This window comes from Typopeltis vanoorti, chromosome 9, assembly GCF_054136105.1.
Source record: "Typopeltis vanoorti isolate ZY-2024b chromosome 9, IOZ_Tvanoo_1.0, whole genome shotgun sequence".
In the NCBI taxonomy this organism is placed as follows: Eukaryota; Metazoa; Arthropoda; class Arachnida; order Uropygi; family Thelyphonidae; genus Typopeltis; species Typopeltis vanoorti.
In genome coordinates this window covers 9836674-9857275 of record NC_143557.1, presented here as the reverse complement: position 1 = coordinate 9857275, position 20602 = coordinate 9836674, and the positions used below count along the sequence as shown (strand labels likewise).

Below are 20602 nucleotides of genomic sequence, written 5' to 3'. Positions count from 1 at the left end.
TGAAGAACAGAGTGCAAGTACATCTAATAAATGTAAGTGAAAAATAGCTTTAAAATCTTTTTTTTTTTTTTAATTTGAAAATCACTATTAAAATATGCAGCTTACCAGTAATCTTTCTACTAAATCTTTTGCTAATGAAAGAAATCCATCTGGAAACTCATATTCAAGCCTTGCAATCTTTTGGAATATTAAATACTCATTCCTATTAATATAATTATAGATAATTACTTCCAGCAGTGTGAATAACAAATACAATAAGTGGAATTAATTAGAAATATCAGATAAAATATAAATGAAATACGAATATAACTTTTCGCCTCCACCGCAAGTACTGCCGCTTTTCATATACAGTACATTCTTTCCCTTCAAAATTACTATACGAGGGTAATCTGAAAAGTTCTGCCCAACAATGAAAAAATGGATTTATAATTTCAAAATTATTTTTATTTTTCAATAAAATCTCCCTTAAGACTAATACATTTATTCCAGCGATGGTCCAGCGCTATTATCCTGTCCCTGCAGTGGTTCTCAGTAAGATCTGCACAATATACCCTTCTACACCTGCAACCACCTCTTGATTCAAAGAAAAACGCTGACCAGCAAGGAACAGTTTTACTTTTGGGAAGGAGATAGAAGTCAGAGGGAGCCAAATCTGAGGAATAGGATGGATGTTCCAACAATTCATAGTGCAGATCCCTTAATTTTCCCATTGCCAAAACACCTTTGTGAGCAGGTGCACTGTCCTGATGAAAGATGAATTTTTTTCTTCTGCAAATTTGGTCTTTTCTCATGAATTTTTTCGTCTAGTTTGGTTAAAAGATTGGAATAATATTCCCCGGTTATTGTTTTACCCTTTTCAAGATAATTAATAAACAAAATGCCTTAAGCATCCCTAAACACCGATGATATGACCTTTCCTGCTGATGGAACCGACTTTGTCTTCTGTGGCGTTGAACAACCAGCTTTTGTCAACTGTCTTGACTGCTGTTTGAATTCTGGTGTGTAATGGTGAATCCAAGTCTCATCCATAGTAATAAATCGACACACAAAATCAGTTTTAATTAAAAGAAACACACGTATAAACCACAGTGAAAATTATTTAATTGTAAATATTTCATCCTAAGTATCTTAGGACATCATCAGTACAGTATTTAAACAATAATAGGAATAACATACAGTTAGGGCGCATGATTACAATAGAATCTCATGAAACGTGCATAACGTGCTAAAGTAGTACAAAAAAAAAAAAAAAAAAAATTATTTAACACAATTTTGTATGACAATTTCCCATACTTTAGGAATAGTAAGAACGTCATTACGGTTTAGGTTTGGTCTGTGTAGTAGGGCTTCAGAACTTTCTTTGTATAAACGTTCATGTTTAAATAAAGATCTATGTAAAAGTTTAGACTTTTCCCAATGGATCCTATGGTTTGGATTTTCAATTCCGTGTTGAGAGAGGCCAGATTTCTGCGGTTTAAAAAAAAATATTTACAATTAAATAATTTTCATTGTGGTTTATACGTGTGTTTCTTTTAATTATGAATGCACCACAGGTTTCATTATTTAAAAAAAAAAAAAAAATCAGTTTTATACTTGCTAAAACGCTCCAAGCACTGTTCAGAGATTTTCATGTGAGTGCATTTTTGATCTGCTCTGAGCAAGCGCGGCACCCATCTTGCACAAACCTTTTTCATATGCAATTCTTCATGCAAAATATATCCTACATGTTTTATTGAAATGCCTACAGTTTCAGCAATTTCACCCAATTTTGACTCGCCTGTCATCCAATACCACATCGTGCACATGACCAATGATTTCTGGTGTTGTTACACTTAAAGGCTGGTGAGGCCATGTTTAAGCTCGGTAGCCCATTTCTTAATTGTCAAAAATGAAGAAGAAGAGAGCCCATAAACTTTTATGAACTTTGAATGAATTTCTTTTGGTGCTAAACCTTCTTTTACAAAGAATTTTATAACTGCACGATACTCAATTTTATCCATTTCAAGGGATACCAAAACTGATAGAATAGAATGATTTGCAATTTCACATGGATGCTTATGACAGATGTACCAACTTAGAAGAAGAAAAAAAAACCTTTCCAATAGTGTTGCATTCTATAGTTGAGGGCCGAGAACCTTTCAGACCACCCTCGTATGTGAATGAACACTCAAGAACTACAATTTTGATGAATGAAAAAAATTACTAAGAGAAGACAACTTTTGTAAGTAAAAGTGTATGAGAGTTACAATTTTCTATGTGAAGTAAATTATTGCAAGAACCTGTAAACCCCTTCCCTATTCCTAAACACTGGCTAATCAGGCCAGTCAATCCATCTGTATTTTTATATCTTTTAAGTATATCAGATGGATTTTGAAGAAATATAATATAAAACTGCCATTAATGCTGTATAAATCCCAAATCAATCATGAAAATTCTTAATGCTATCCTAAGGAGAGCAATCAACATGATAGATGATCTGATATCACTGGCCCAGTTCAAATATCTACAGACTATCAGTTTCAGCTGTATCTCTTCTAATTTACTTCCACGAACAATGCTCCATCAAACTGGTAATATCATTTCCCCAATTTCCAGTGAATCTGTGAAAACATAAATAGCAGCTGCCGAACATCTGTTTTAAGTCCAACTGGAAAATGCACTCAATTGTCCCCTATCCTCCTTTATGCTGTAGGTTTGTTTACCTCTCACAATTGGAAATCATATCAAAAACTGGTGACTAAATCTGATACTGAATTGTATACATGTACATTATAAATAAATAAATAAATTTATTAAAAAAAAAAAAAAAAGAGACATAAGAACCTATAGCACGTCAGCAAAGCATGCACCACACACACACCTGACAATTCTGGATATGTAAAAATAGGCAATGTATATAATAAATACAATGCTCATAAAAAAAATACTTTATGAAAATTCATCATCATTAGCAATTTATGATATATACCCCCAAGGGGGTGTTCATGTTACTATGACAGCAATATGATAAGTTTACATTATTATTAATCTCCTATCAACAATTTTCCTCCATTAGTCTATTTCTTGTAAACACTCCAATATTGTCATATCTAACATTTTGTGTTTCTAAGGCAGTTCTAAATGAATAAATTCACCTAGACCTTGGTCTTCCTATGGGTCTCTTTCCTGCCATCAAACACCTGTTTTGCTTACCTTTCTTCACCCATTCTATTTAAGTGGTCATACCACACTTTATATCTGAAATAGTGAAATTACATTTTAAAATAAAATGAAAATAAACAACACAAAAATTACTAGGTTTCACATTTATTATACATGTATATAACAGATACATACAAATGCATAATGATTTTTGAAGAATTATGTTATTTTTGAAAAACAAGCATGTTTCTCTAAATGAATTTAGAACATGCCATAACAGTAAACAGATTATCCTGTATTATTGTCACAAATGTCACAGTACTTGGTTACAATCCTCAGACTTCAGGGAACATTTACAAATTGTACTAATGAAATTTCATGAAGGAGATTCTAGGTGACCTGTCCATAAACAATCCATTTATTCAGAATTTTATATTGTTTTCTAATTGTCCAATCTCTCTTTACAACAAGGTGCCATGATACATGTGCTAATGTCTATTTCTGCAATCGCTATGAGTCTAACCCATTTAAAGTGCATGGATATCCCTGACTGTATACTGCCAACAGCACACAGAGAAAACTTTTATGGACTTAAAAGAAGGCAGCTTTATCACAGGATACTATATCAATCATATATCCATTCATAATGGGTAAAAAAAAAAAATAATAAAAAAAATTAAAAATAATAAAAAAAAATCATCATCCAAAATCTAATGCAAACAATGTGAAGAAACTACCTAAACAAAGAAATCCACAGAAATATCCAGAAGGCACTGCTATGGTATCAAAGGGTGCTTGGAAGGAATGTACAGAATTCTCAGTAGGCCAATGAGGAAAATCAGACAGGTGTTCAAAAAAAGTCTACAGCACTTCAGATTAGCAGAGGAGGACTACGAAACTGCATAGTCTCTGTTTCTAAGAAAGTGCTGCAAATAAGCCAAACAATAATCATCCATAACAATCAAAAGCACAGAATACATTGGTATAAATAACATCTCTGGTCTGTAGTGCATGATATGAAGTGAGAAATCACATAACACTTTTCCAATTAAATGAGAAATTGCATCATCACTACTGGCAGACATTTAATGGTCTGTTTAACTGGACTTGGACAACTAATTAGCAGTACCTAAAAGGATTAATGCTAATATATATATACAACACTTCTGAATAATGAAATGCTCCTACAATATGGTAGTTTAATGAATAGGCCCATATTTACAAATACCAGCTACTGGATTAGAAACCTTTACGCAGATGTACGTAAACATTACTTATGCAGCGTATATGCAAAAGACTTGGTCACATGCATCACCAAATGGCCTAAGGAACTATTTAGGAATGCTGCTGGACAATAGTTGTCAATAGTGTTGATTACAGTGGGAAAAATAAAGGATCTTTCAAAGTTTGATAAAGAGCTTGCAGGTGCATACCTCACTGGTTCTCAAAAGGTGAGATATCCAGAGTGTTTAATCAGTAGAAATATAACCACCTTATCTAAAAGGCATAACTGTGGTCCTAACACAGTCTGTCAAGAATGAGATTGGTGTCATCTGAGAAGGGCTGTACAGAGACAAAGACAACTTCCTTGGAGCAGCATTCAGAGAATCAGTATTGGCAGCAGCATGTTAACATGTTATTAAATGTTACTAAACATGTTATTTAATCTTCTTCTTTCACTACACGTTATTCCTGCTTCCTATGCAGGGTCCGTAATTTGGCTGTAGAAGCATATGTTCATGGGGGCCAGTTTGCCTGCTTGCGGGATGAAAAATGCCAGATAAACTGGTGGAAAAACCCTACTGCCTGCGCCCAAGACCAACTACCTTGGCTATGCCTGAGGATGATCCTCAAGTTCCTCATGTCTTCGATGGGAATCAAACCTGGGACACTCCTTCCCCAGGCATATGGTTGTGAAGCACAAAGCCACTAGGCTAACTGCGTGGACCCAAACATGTTATTAAACAAATGTTTCCAATTCATTGGCTATTATGTGTATTTCAAAATGATAATGACATGTTTTAGTACAAGCACTACTACTACTATTACGACATGGTTTCAGGAAAATGATGGGGGGGTGGGGGGTGAATATTCTGCACAATGTCTCAATTTTAATCCAAATGAACATCTTTGGGATGATTTCGAACATTTCTTACAGCTCAAAACCAGTGCATCCAACAAAGGCACATATGGGCAATCAAGAGATGCGCTCGAGAAACTGATGAGGCTAGGGATTCTGGTGTCATATTGGACAGAGAGCTAAGTTCAAGAGGCATATTACAAAAGTGAGCAAAATGGCACAAGGGATGACCTGGGTGTTGAAAAACAATGATAACAAGAAGAGGTTGTTATTTCTCTTTATAAGACCACATCTTAGCTACTGTGCTTTGGTTACCTTAATTTCTTAGGAGGATAAGGAAGAGGGTCCTGAGGTGGGCCAAGATGTTAACAAGTCTGCAGAATGCTTCATATAAAGATAGTTTGAAGATATATGGGTGATAAACTTTGGCTAATTGATGGAACAGAGAATATGACAGAAACACAAATCACTAAGGGAGGTTTACAGCATATAATCAGAAGAATTTTCATTTTCTTCCTCCTCCTTTCACAAATCTAGGCCAAGTGGCCTAATTAAGTCTCAGTCCAGCTTTCATCAGTCTGCCTCTATTTCTTCAACCTTTTGGATTGTATTTCACCATTTGCTATTTGTTCTAGATGCCCTTTCCATTTTTTTTTTTTTTTATTGTTTCCATTACTGGTTTTTGTTTTAGTTCTTTCAACATGTCTGCATTTCATTACTCTTTTTTTTATTTTATTTAGTCTTCTCAATGAACAAACTTCACTGTTCTCTAATAACATTGGTTTTGATGAAATACCACATATTCTTAGCCTGCTTTGTGTGTGTGTGTGTGTTTATTTCACTATTGCTGGCCTTCACGGCAATACTGAACTCCAGGGATCAAAATACTAAATAATAATAACCTCAACTCTTATTTTGGATAAAATGCCTTACTATAAGAGGTCTTAGGCCACCTTATTTGCATTTAAAAGATGTTGATTGAACCAACATCTTTTAAATAAGAAATAGCAGATGAGATTATCCTATCCTCACTCAAGAATGGCAAGGATATCATGCAAAGGCAATGGTGACAGAAGACCCAGAAGGATGGAACATCACATGTAGAAGAGGAATGGAATATAAGAGTCATCAATAAAGCTATGATTAGACTTGTTGGTGTTGAAGGCCCTATATGTTAACCTTTTTCTACTAAGTTTGAATAATCTCAAGCAGGTTAAAAATGGTGTTTTTGCTGAGCTCAAATATTCTCAAGTGCACTTATTTAAAAATTTCTGTGGAAAAAACTTTTAAACACATCTGAAATTTGAAGGCACATGAAGACATCCATTTGAAGAGAAGATATATGTGTGTGACAAATGTTGAGTGCTCTAGATTTCTATCCCTGTTTTAAAAATATATATATAACTGCTACAGTTGGAAAGCATTATGGAGCCGATGCAGAATATTCAAAAGTACCACATAAAATATTAAGCAAGATTTTCAATAAAATATAATTTATGTGTCACAATTTTGGTCAATCTTGAAATGGAAAGTAAAAAAAACCTTGAAGAGGATATAATCTACCATTCTACAAAGCTACAGACTAGATCTATAGTTAGAAAGTTATTTATTTATTTATAGGGTGGAGGCTACAAAGCTATGGACAGTGGTCAGTGAGGAGGTCATTGATGTACAGGAAGAAGAGCAAGGTAAGGAAGCCAACTAACATCTACAAAGCAGTCAGTAGCAGATCACTCATGTACAGGAAGAAGTGTGAGAGAGATGAGAAGAAGCTATTCTACTGTGAATGACCAGAGAGGAAATTAGCAAAGGCAATTATAAAGCATGACTTTTATTTTATTTTTTTTTACTTCCATTCATGAAAGGTTGTAAACGTATTAGTACAGTGCTTTTTTTTATTATTTAAAATCCTTATTATTAAGGATTAAAATGCTATTATTATTATTATTTTTTTTTTTTTTTTGCATTTTTATATATTCCAAAACCTTGCTTCAAATGCAGAACTTTTTTTCATCTCTTCAAGTCTCCAATATGCAAAGTAGTGGACCTTATTAGTGGGCAATGAAATTCATCTTCCAAAATCAAACATCATGCCCATGGCAGGATTGAAATCTGTGGCCTCTTGGTAAGAGATGAAATATGTTAACAACGAGGGCCAACCAGGCCTGTGTGTGTGTCATATCAAATGTATATCATGGAAATGTCAAGAGCAACCAAGTGTTTCTCCAAACATTTCCATAGTTTGTGTCCAATGGGATACGAGTGGTGATGGCTAAGAAATCAGTCATTAATCAGCTAATAGGTCTTTAAGCAGTAAATATGGCTGATATCTGAACTTCCACCCTCTGATTTTTTTTTGGAATGAAGCAATTATGAGCAGTAACATGATTATTCTGAAAATGTAATTAAGAATATTAAACCAACATATTTCTATGGATCTGAGTGATGGATTATTAATAAATATACAATGATATGACTTTCAAAAGAAATTGTTACAGGAAGAGTTTCAGGGCAGGATAGTTAGAAAAGGTTAGTAGTAAGGAATGATAAATACAGCTGAACACAGAAAAGGGACAAACAGAAAACAGAGCAGAACAGCAGAATATTATTATTATTTAGTTACATTTATAAAATGAATGATAAATGAACAAAAAAACATACTAGTATTCTCTACAGTGGATGAATTCAATAAAAAAAAAAAAAGACCACATAGTGAAGTGGTACAAAGAAAATTACAATCCACTTCACAATACAAAAAAAAAGAATCCAATGACTATCTGTCCTAGCTAAAAATATTAGTCTTCATTTTAGAAATTATTGACTTTACAACTGTTATAAATAACTCTTTTAATTTCCCGACGTTTCGATCTTCATATTAAGATATCGTCTGGAGTATATACAAATATACAAGGACAAGTTGAGTTACATTACACACAGTAAGCTAGAGAAACAATGATTTGATCACCAGTTATTCTACTGGCATGACCTCTAGTGGAAAAAAAAAATACAATTTAATTAATTATTTAGAAAGGACATCAAAGCTAAATTCAATTTAAGATAACATGAGAAAAACATTCTTTCTTATAGATAGTCTTCTTTCAGAAACAGTGGTGCCCTATTTTTAACACTACAATTGTTTTAGGATTCTGGATTATCTAAAGATTATAAAAAAAAATTAAGAGAATTATTTATAACACAGTTGTAAAGTCCATAATTTCTAAAATGAATGCTAATCACCGTACAACACTAAAAGAAAGGATTTTGATAATTCATGGAGATTCGACCCACAAGTGATGCAATCAATACAGTAAGCTGAAGATTCATGTTTCTTGTTTGATCAATCAAACTGGCTTTTTTAAAACGGTGTAGGAACAGCAATATCATTCCGAATTGAATCAAACTAAAGAGAAAATTTACCTCAACAAAGGCACAATGAATATACCGCATGGAGAAAGCGTTACTCAGAGAACAGATCCAGGCTACGAGAAAAAAACTTGGCTGTTACTCAAAACCAGGTAAAAAATGAAAAATCTGAACTTTCAAGTTACTTGAACACAGATATTCGGATTATCTCAAAAAGATTACGGACAACACGGCGAACTATATCCTTCAAACTAAGAAAGAAAATAAGACTATTACACTTTTTTATAAAATCTTTATCAAGTAGCTTTATTTTTATCCTCCTACATGTTTCGCCAATCTGTTTCTATTGGCATCCTCAGGGAATACAAATCAGTAAGCACAAAATGAAGGTTACAGACTAGGTTATAACTGATGGTTCTGAATCATACAAAAATTCGTATTGTGTGTGACAATGTGCGTGTCTCGTTAACGTGATTTATTCGTGATGACTCATGACGTAATTGTTATGAAAGTTCATTTCTTTGATATTTAATGATCTGATAAAAGTTTTCCAAATTTCTGGTAAAATTAGACCTTGATTCTTGTTTAGGTTTTCAGTTTTACGGACGACTGTAGCTGCTTCTTTAAAGGTTCTTGAATGGTAGTTATCTTCTATGTATGGCATCAGGCTCTTATCCCACTCAATGTGATGGTTAGTAGAGGCAAAGTGGCATGAAAGGCCTGAAATGTCTTGTCTGTAAATGGAAAAAGATAAAAAACTGCCATTCCTTGACATTTTAATAAAGAAACAATCCAATAATAGTATCAACCTATCTGTATACAGAAAACCTACAAATACTGGACGTTATATCCATTTCAACTCAGTTCATCACATAGCTCAGAAACTTAGCATTATCCATAGTCTCAAGAAAAGAGCTACACAGTATACGACAGACAAGGATGACCTACTAACGGAATTAACCACAATATCCAGAGAACTTTCTTTAAATGGTTACCCTAAAAGACTCTATAACAAGATTCTATTTACTGATATACCACATTGACAATGTGATGACGTCCAATACATTAGTACAATTACAATTCCTTTTGTCAACAACATTTCCAAAAAATTAGCTAACCTTTTAAAACCATACAAGATCAGAGTGGCATTCAAACCAATCAATACTATTCGGAAATTTTTAAGATCACCGAAAGATCCTCACCCATTCTACAAATACTCTGGAGTATATAATATTCCTTGCTCATGTGGTATTAGTTACGTAGGTCAGACATCTAGAAGCTTCGAAACGAGAAAGAAAGAACACATAGGATATGTCAGAAATAACAGACAAGACATTTCAGGCCTTTCATGCCACTTTGCCTCTACTAACCATCACATTGAGTGGGATAAGAGCCTTATGCCATACATAGAAGATAACTACCATTCAAGAACCTTTAAAGAAGCAGCTACAGTCGTCCGTAAAACTGAAAACCTAAACAAGAATCAAGGTCTAATTTTACCAGAAATTTGGAAAACTTTTATCAGATCATTAAATATCAAAGAAATGAACTTTCATAACAATTACGTCATGAGTCATCACGAATAAATCATGTTAACGAGACACGCACATTGTCACGCACAATACCAATTTTTGTATGATTCAGAACCATCGGTTATAACCTAGTCTGTAACCTTCATTTTGTGCTTACTGATTTGTATTCCCTGAGGATGCCAATAGAAACAGATTGGCGAAACATGTAGGAGGATAAAAATAAAGCTACTTGATAAAGATTTTATAAAAAAGTGTAATAGTCTTATGAATAATTGTCAAGAAAAAATTCAACATAAGAAAGAAAATCTCATATCCAAAATTTCATAGACTAAAAGATCCACAAAACTAATGGACATATCGAATTTCTCCACAGTGAACATTAACAGCCAACCAGAAGCAAGAAGCAACAGGAGCCACCAATCGCCGGCAGGTAACAGTAACATAGTCAACCTATCCAACCACGCCTTAAACAAAGATGAACTCTCGCTACTCAGCAAAGGTCTAAATTTTGCCATTGCACCCAGATCGATGAACAAACTGGATTTTATTTGTAATAATGAAAGAGTCTTAAGATTCATCTCAAATAACATAGCAGACAAAATATATTTAGAAACCGCCAACATTTTAAATATAAATCATAAGAAAACAATAACAAGTAACTTAATGAAACATGAATTAATGATGGTGAAATCATTAAAATCAAATCCCAACATCGTAATAATAAGAGACAATAAATGAAGTGCCACCGTTATTCTAAACAGAACCGCTTATTTAAAAAAATATGAATCTGCTAGTCTTGGACAATAGCACATACCAACGTGTTAACTACGACCCAACCAATACAATAAAAAAGAAAACAGAGAAACTACTTAAATCTATTACTACATGGCCTGAAGATACAGTCAAAAACTACTTCTGCACTATGCTTGTTCCCCAAGAATTTACGGTCTACCAAATATACACAAACAAAATACACCAGTCCAGCCGATAGTTGAAGCTTTGGATAGATAGCATGAAATATCACCTAGCCAAGAAATTAGCGGCAACACTCAAGGAGTTGGTAGGTCATTCCCCCTCCTATATCAGAAACACACAACACTTAATAAACATAATCAAAGACATTACATTAGAAAAAGATGATTTATTAGTCAGTTTTGACATCTCTGCTCTCTTTACGAATGTCCCAATCAATGACACAATCCTTCTTTTACAGAACTTATTCCCTCCAGATATCACGGCGCTCTTTACATATGTATTACGTTCTGGTTATTTTGTATGGCAAAACGCTTTCTGCCTACAAAAAGAAGGCACAGCCATGGGCTCCCCATTATCCACCCCCCCCACTATTGCTAACTTTTATATGGAACATTTTGAGCAACATGTTCTAGATTCCTCTCCTTTAAAACCCAAAGTCTGGCTTAGATACATTGACGATGTTTTGCGATCTGGTTCTATGGCCGCCAGACACTAGTCATTTTCCTTAACCACCTAAACAAACAACACAAACACATACAGTTCACAATTGAGATTGAAAAACAGAACACACTTCCATTTCTAGATATACATGTCACACGTATTCCTTCTGGCAGCCTTTCCTTCACTGTTTACTGGAAACTGACACATACTGATATATACACATAAACTTCTACCAACCACCCAACACAAAAACTCATCATCTCATCTTCCTATTTCCCTCTTTTACCTTGCAGTGTCGAGGGTTTATTGATCATTGGACCCCAAACCGTTCACAGGATAAGGTGGTCAGCCCTATGCCGTGACGTATCCTATGTCCGTAGTGTTGAGCTCTCAAGGCCGGTTTGCCTGCTTTGTGAGATGAAAAACCCCAGGATAAACTGGGGAAAAAACCCTACTGTCCAATCCCAAGACCGGCTTAACTTGGCTATGGCTGGGGAAGATCCTTCAGCTCTTCACGTCACTGACGGGAATCGAACCTAGGATACTCCTTCCCCAGGCATATGGTTGCGAAGTGCACAGCCACTAGGCTAACCGTGCAGACATATCTTTTCACTATCATTTCTTCAAATCATGCCACCACAGTTTCTGCATTATGATACGTTGAATTATCATGTTGATATTTAATTGTGTGGTTTCCATAGAACCACAGTAGCAGAGATAACAATTATCTAGAATATCAGAATTATGTTCAATGTTCATTTTTATTGGTATTGTGATGGGGGGGGGGGCTAGTCCAATTCAGGAGGAGCATAGCTCTATAACGCTATCCATAGCAGTGGAGGAACACAAAATCCTTAAAACACCCTGCTATCCATTTCATCATAAGTTCAAATCATTCTAGTAAATAATTTTGGCCATTAATGGGCTCGTGATGCACAGTATAGTCTCCCCCCCCCTGCAGTCCACTCTACCTGTCCACGATGTAGCCTTTTGAAGTATCTTTCTAGATCCTAACTAGATCTTCAGATGGTGGGTGAAATACTACTACCTTACTTACTGGAGGCAGTGGCTTCTGCAATGTTTCATCTTCAGAGTGGGGTCTCTAGTTTCTTCCCCCTGTTCACATTATACAATTTGGGTGATGGCCTTGCTGGACATGGTCAACATGCTTTTATTAATGAACTAGGGAACTAATACCTCCTCTAATTGAGGGCACAGCAGTAAATAAGTTTCTCAGTCTTTAAACTATCATTTGAATAAGAATCTGCTTGCTAACATGAAAATTTGTAATTAATTAAACCAGTAAAGCGGTATTCATGTAATAATGAAAATGTTTTCTCTTTTTTTAATAAAAAACCTGAAATTTCTCTTTCAGATTCATGTGTTCATAGATTATACTTAAAAATAAATTAAATAAAAATAACAAGAAATATGTTTTGAAAAGCAAAAGAAATGTTTCCTATTATGTAGCAATGTCTTAGTCCTGTTTGATGCACAAAACCAGAACTCCCCCCACTATACAGCTTACGATTGCTAAATAATTTTATCTTTGCTACTTTATTTAATTATATATTTTGAACATATTATTCATTATTAATATTCTCAGATTGGTTTCAAATTTGCATATTGTCTTAAACCTTTTTAGGTGTCATTAATACTCTAAAAAACAGGGCTTTGAAGATCTGCTCCAATGAACATGTGCTGAAAGACGAATTTAAAGTTATCAGCAATACTTTTCTAAAAAATGGTTACAGCCAAAACACTATTAACAAAATTCTCTACAAGACCTCAATAAAAAACAAAGATAAACCAGACTACAATAACACTATAACCATTCCTTACATTAAAGGGATATCAGATAAAATAAACAAAATACTACAAAAATACAACCTCAAAGCCACTTTTAAACCTCCTGGAAAATTAAAACGCTTACTCAACTCATCCAAAGACCCGTTCCCTCCACTGGCCCACCCTGGAGTATACTGTATTTATTGCACCTGTAATATACAATATATAGCGGAAACAGGATGCACAATTCCTGAAGCTGGTCTTTCTGATCATGCCTTGAACACTTTACACAGAATTGACTGGAAAAGCACCAGTTGTTTACATCACACCAAAACATGGTATGAACGCAAATTTAAGGAAGCCTGTGAGATTCTTATCAACCACCCCAATCTGAACAATAATGATGGTCTAAAAATCCCAAGCATATGGAAGGCACATATTCTACCCACATTCTGTGGGTAGAATATGTGCTAGAACTAAAATAAGAGTTAACTATAAATAGATAATCTAGAATCCTAAATCTAAAATAACAATTGTAATGTTAAAAATAGGACATTATTGTTACTGAAAAAAGACTATCTATAAGAGAGAATGTTTTTCTCATGTTATCTTAAATAGAATTTAGTTTTCATAATGAATGTTTATTTTCTTGATCATCTAACTAGAGTAATTATTTGGACAATGGATCAAGTGTTAACTAATAAATATTTATTAGACATATCAGGCCTGTCATCTCGATTTTCTATAACTAACTATGTCATTGAGTGGGATAAAAGTTGTTCCCCTTACATAGAAGAAGACTACCACTCCCGAATGTTTAAAGAAGCAGCTACAGTCGCTCGCTCTATTGATAACCTTAACAGGAACCAGGAACTCCCAGAGATATGGAAAAACTCTAATTAGACCTCTTAACACACAGGAAATGAACTTCAATGCAAACTACAGAACGTTCCTTAGCAACAACTAGTTAATCATGTACACGCGATACGTGTATCACTCACGTTCAATGCTATTTTAGTTTGTAAATATAAATGTTAGAATTTTACAGGTATTCATATTTGTGTAATGTTTTTTAACCTAAGTGCTTGTACCCTGAAGATGCCAACAGCTAACGTTTGGTGAAACTAGTAGGTTTAATAAATATTTATTAGTTAACACTTGATCCATTGTCCAAATAATTACTCTAGAATTTAGCTTTGATGTAGTTTCTAAATAATTAATTAAATTGTAATTTTTTTTTTTTTCACTAGAGGTCATGCCAGTAGAATAACCGGTGATCAAATCATTGTTTCTTTAGCTTACTGTGTAATTTAACTCAGCTTGTCCTTGTATATTTGTATATACTCCAGATGATGATCTTAATATGAAGATCAAAACGTCGGGAAATTAAGAGGTATTTATAACATGGGTGTAAAGTCCATAATTTCTAAAATGAATGCTGATCACCGTGCAACGCTAAAAGAAAAAAATATTAGTCAGCTTTCAAATGGACTACTATATTTTTTTATTTATAAAAAACAAACACACACTGGAAGATACTTGCATCAACAGTCAGATTATCACCTGCCCCAAAATATAGTATCGTTAAAATACTGACATACTGGGCTGGGGAGATTTATTCCAATTTATTCTGGAATTTGCCAGAGAAGTCAATTATCTATGCTAGAGCACAGAAAGAAAAGATTAACTAAACAAGATTTCTTTGCCAGGATGGCTGGAAAAAGACTCAGAGGAAGATCAAGATGCAGGTGGACTGATACAGTAAAAAGTGCCTTAGAAGACAGAAATATAAGATCTGATAATATTGTAATGTTGACAGATAATAGGCTAATCTGGAGGATAATCTGATAGGAAGTCTGCAATCATGTAACTTTTCTATAAATTATCTACACGCAAACACAAGGAAAAGTATTATTTATTAAATATACTGTCAAATATTTCGGTTTGAAACTAACAAACTATCATCAGTGGCCTGAACAACATTTTTTTACAAGGTAGAATGCAAGCAATTTATTATTCAAAATAGTACGAGCCAAGTGATGTTAAATCGCTAATAGCGTTATGCTCCACTGAAGAAAAGGTTAATCATAAAAGTGATTATAAAATAATTATACAATTTATATTATCATCAAAAAAAAAAAAATTATTTATAATAGCATACTAAACAGATCATTAGACAGATGTCATATCCAGTGGATTCTTAGGATCTTCTATCTTTGTATATATCATTATTGGCCTTAATTTTAATAATAATAATAATAATAATAATAATAATAATAATAATAATGTGTTATTCAGATCAAACTTTCCCATATTTTTGACAAGGATAGGCAGTCATTCTGATTCAAGTTAGAGTGGTGAAGCATGGCCTCAGCACTCTGTTTGAATAGGTGTTCGAATTTATATTGACATCTGTGTAGAAGATGAATTATAGACCACAGAATGTTGGGGTCTGTCTGTAATCCGTGTGGTGCCAATCCAGACATATCGGATTTGTTGTGAAGAATAAGAATATAAGATAGATTGAGCATCCGGTTTGTCCAAATTAGGAAAGCTGACAGTCACATGGAACCTGATATACACCAGGAAGAGACATAGTTGAGAGTTTATCTTTAGACAATGGAAAATACGTGCATTGTTTATTAATGGGAATATAAGTAACTACTAAATCATATTTCCTCAGAATTCTTGAAATAGGCTCTGAAATGCTGGAGATGTATGAGATTAGAACTCGATGTATTGATTCTTTGTTATTTTGGTTGGGTGTGTAGGAGTAAAGAAGACATTGTGTAGTTCTTTTGGAGAAGCCATTTAGTTTCATATACTGTTTGATAGTAGAGGGTTGTTCCTGTAACTGATGGGGAGTTGAACAATTAGTTCTAGCCAATCGAATTGTTGATATAAATTCGAATGCCTATTCAAAGAGTGCACCTTCGCCTTACTTCACCAGCCTAACTTGTATTGGATTGACTGACTATCCTTCTCAAAAATATGGGAACGTTTGATCCGAATAACACATTATTTTATTTTTTAATTAAGGCCAACAATGATATTTACAAAGATAGAAGCATCCACTGGATACAACACCTATTTAATATATCTGTTTAGTATGATATTATAAATTAATTTTTTTTTCTTGGATGATAATATAAATTATATAATTATTTTATAATCACTTTTACGATTAACCTTTTCACAAGTTTCGGTGAAGATAACGCAATCAGCAATTTAACATCACGTGGCTCATATTGTTTTGAATAATTCAATTTTCGCATTCTACCTTGTAAAAAAATGTTACTTTTTAACAAGACCATATTTGTTCCGGCAACTGCTGATAGTTTGTTAGTTTCAAACTGAAATATTTGGAAGTATATTTAATAAATAATATTGTAGGAGTAGGAGTAAAGAAGACATTGTGTAACTTTTCATGTAGTACTATCATAAGATCCTGTACACCACCTGAGAGTATTTTAGGAATTTGATGATGACGAGATATATTGCTATTTGAATATAAATTAAAGATGCCAAGAAATTCTATTCTTGGTTTAATCCTTTATCCAAGTGTAAGCAAACAAAGTTTGCACATGAAGTAACTTCACGACTGGGCAACTCGTATATAGAGGCTAATGACTTCAGATCTCTTGCCTTAGTAGCCCATAATGCAAAGCACATATCCTTACAGATATCTATAATGCTATGCATTATGGGAAGGGTACTACTTCATGTGCAAACTTTGCTTACACTTGGATAAAGGATTAAACCAATCACATAACTTCTTGGCATCTTTAATTTGTAATATAACAACTGGAAAAACTTTCAACATATCTCTTATCCAGAGTATTTTAGTAATAAGGTGTGATACCTTTTGGCTACTTGTATATGGAAATATGACTTCTGTATTACTTCAACGTTGGTATCACTTGTAGGTCTTGCTCCCACTCATGAGATCTCAATAAAAGTTCTGGCTCCCATGAGCTGAAGTGGTTGCTTTTCCTGAGATATGAGTGGCTCTGCTCAGTGGTGGGGTACCAAAGCCTGCCACTGGGCAGAGCCACAGCTGAGGGTTCTTCTCAGTGGTAGGGTGAGCCTGTCACTGAGTGGAACTACTGCTGAGTTAAATGATACTTTTGGTCACCCATTGTTTGGTAATCCGAGGGACTGCATGAGTTTTCGTAGAGGTATTCCTGCACTTAAACATACATCAATAAAGGTCGAAAAAGGTAGACCCGTCTCATAATGCATAGCATTATACATATCTGTAAGGATATGTGCTTTGCATTATGGGATTCTAAGGCAAATGATGTAAAGTCATTAGCCTCTATATATGAGTTGCCCATTTGTGAAGTTACTTCACGTGCAAACTCTGTTTGCTTACACTTGGATAAAGGATTAAACCAAGAATATAATTTTTTGGCATCTTTATTTTATGCAATTTGAATAAGACCTCTCGCATATAGTGGATCTGTTGACATCACAGAAGCTTGGTATCAATAACAGTAACAAAAAAATAAAATCTTCACTTTTTAAATTCTACAAACTAGCAACTCCTATCACTTTCCTTAAGGACATACTTCATCTTATGACACATATAAAGCACCCTGAGACTACTATCCAGCTTAGCTTATCATGGACAAACAACAAGAACAGTTAGCATCTAACTTGAAGACTATATAAAATGCATATACTACCATCATTATTATTATTATTATGCGACACCTCCAGGGAGCCCATAGACTCATTGAGGAAGAGTGTGCAACAGCATTCAACGAATTAACCCCTTCCAACTACTAACCGCTCTCAAACTTGCTTAACTTTTTTGCATGAGCCATTAGTAGCAGAGGCTCTACCAATCAATCAACCTTTTATAATGCAAGTCACAACTACCATGCCACACATCCAACTCCTCTTCATACAGGACTGAAGTGAAGAAAAACATGATATTCCAAACTTGAGAATATTTTTGGAAATGGCATGATTAATGGAACACTCCACAAGCCTCAACAAATAGGATTGAATTAATTTATCAAATATTTGGGAGTTATTTTAAGACCGTATTCAGTCCAATGGCTGCAGACACTAAACACAATGACTGGATGTCAGTTTTTTGTCCATTACAATTTTAGACTATTTATATAGGAAGCAATTTAAAATTGTATTCAGGTGACTTATGATGGCTGTTTTTGTGCTCTGTGTATGCCCAAGTCAAATCCAGATATAAGTAAATTTTCAATGGGAGTACATTTAGAGCAATATCGTCATGTGACTAAATTATCATAATCATTTTGTTCTTAACAAGAATGAAAGATAGCACAGAAAGATAGTGTATACATGTTTCTGAAGTCAGAAAGAATGTGTATAGAACATAATAGGAACCCAGAAAAGAATGGCTTAAGGAATGGTAAGAGAAAGGTCTGTTTATTATTAAACTGTCAAAACTGAATAAATTTAACTGGCCTCAATAAGCTTCATGAACAATTCCATCTGAGAATATCATGTATACTCTAGAAAACCATCAGAAAAATATTATATGCAGTTTTCTAATAGATTTTTGTACCAGTTCTAACTGGTCATTTCATTATTTTTTTTTACACAATGTCACAATTGTCTCCTTATCAATAATATTGGGAGAAAATTTTAAATGAAAAACTCTGGCTGTAATATGAAAAGGTAGAGCATGCAGTCTATAACTAAGGTGAATTAGATTAGTTTATGAGTTTTTGGAAAAACATTTCACATATGCTATATCATCATAATCAAATTCCTGATAATTACCCTCAAGGGTGTACAGGATATGATAGTACTACATGAAAAATTACATCATTACTAACTCCCTACCTACAATTTTCCTCGAAATCAGTCTATTATCTGTCAAGACTCCAACATTATCAGTCTTATATTTCTATCTTCTAAGGCACTTTTTACTGTACCAATTCACCTATGTCTTGGTCTTCCTCTGGGTCGTTTTCCTGCCAAACTGGCAGAGAACACTTGTTTGGCTAATATTTCCTTGCCAATTCTGTTTAACTGACCATACCACCTGAGATTAGCTCAGCTAATGCATTCCTGGATGCTGACAATGTCAAGTTCTTTCCTAATATACTCGTTTTTAATATGATATTGCCATTGATGCCATCTGTTCCCACATCTAACCTTTCTCAGGACTCTAATATCTGTGGTCTCTAGTCTTCGGTGAAGTGTTTTACTTCTAACCCAGCTCTCAGATCCATAAGTTAAAACTGGTTTGAGCACTGTCTTGTATAGAGCTAATTTAGGTGTTCCGATTAATTTCTCTCTAATTCCATATGAATTTATTCAACTGACTTCCTACCATATCAGCTTTGTTGATTCTGTTGTCTATCTCCATATTTAATTTACCATCTTCACTAAAAATTGTGACTAAGTAGCTGACATGTTTTACTTGTTCCACAGGTTCCCTGTTCACAACACAGTTGACATTTTCAACAATTCTACCTATTTTCATTGTCTTTGTCTTTTTAATGCTGAACTTCATAGCATATCTATTACAACAGTTATTCAGTTTAGTCAGGGAATCTTGCAGACTTGTAGCGGATTTATTAGAAGTATAACATCATCCGCATAAAGCATAGACCTGAGATTAACATCTCAAATTTTGATATCAGGTTTAATACCACTTTCCTTCATAATGTGATCCATATAGATAATGAATAACAGAGGGAATAATGTACATCCTTGTCTGACACAAGATTTAACATTAAACCACCTTCCTGTACTTAATAAAACTCTAACTGCTGACTTACAACTCAAATAAAGACTAAGCATTCCTTGATATAATGCCACATTAAGACCATATAACTGTAGTGTTTCGAATAGCTTCTCTCTTGGACCTTGTCATATGCCTTTTTCAGATCTACAAAACTTAAATACAGATCTTTGTTATATTCCCTTGATTTCTCAACTATCTGTCGTAAAGTGAAAATCTGATCCTGACAGCTTGGCCTGAATCCAGCTTGTTCTTCACCAAGCTTCTCTTCCACAATCCTCAACCATTTCTCAAGTATACTTGCATATATATTACTAGGAACATTCAGTAGTACCTCTGTAATTCTTACATTCAGTTTTATTTCCCTTTTTATATATGGGTATTATGAGAGCTCTAACCAATCATCTGGAATTCATACTCTGTCCAGGCCTTCTGAACTATATAGTGCAGCCATTAAAAGACTTTTATACCTCCATACTTGAGCATTTCTGGTCAAATATCATCTATTCCTGCTGCCTTTCCACATTTCAGGCTTTTGAT

At 34.1% G+C, this 20602-nt stretch overlaps 1 protein-coding gene across 2 annotated transcripts in view; it reads right to left on the bottom strand.

The window, feature by feature from the left end:
* Pdk1 (Phosphoinositide-dependent kinase 1) overlaps positions 1 to 20602 on the bottom strand; it is a 355658-nt gene that overhangs the window by 142704 nt on the left and 192352 nt on the right. For both annotated transcript variants that reach the window (XM_090398374.1, XM_090398375.1), the window contains one exon: positions 106 to 202. In XM_090398374.1, the coding sequence (XP_090254500.1) occupies positions 106 to 202 (97 nt within the window). The remainder of the gene's footprint in view (positions 1 to 105; positions 203 to 20602) is intronic.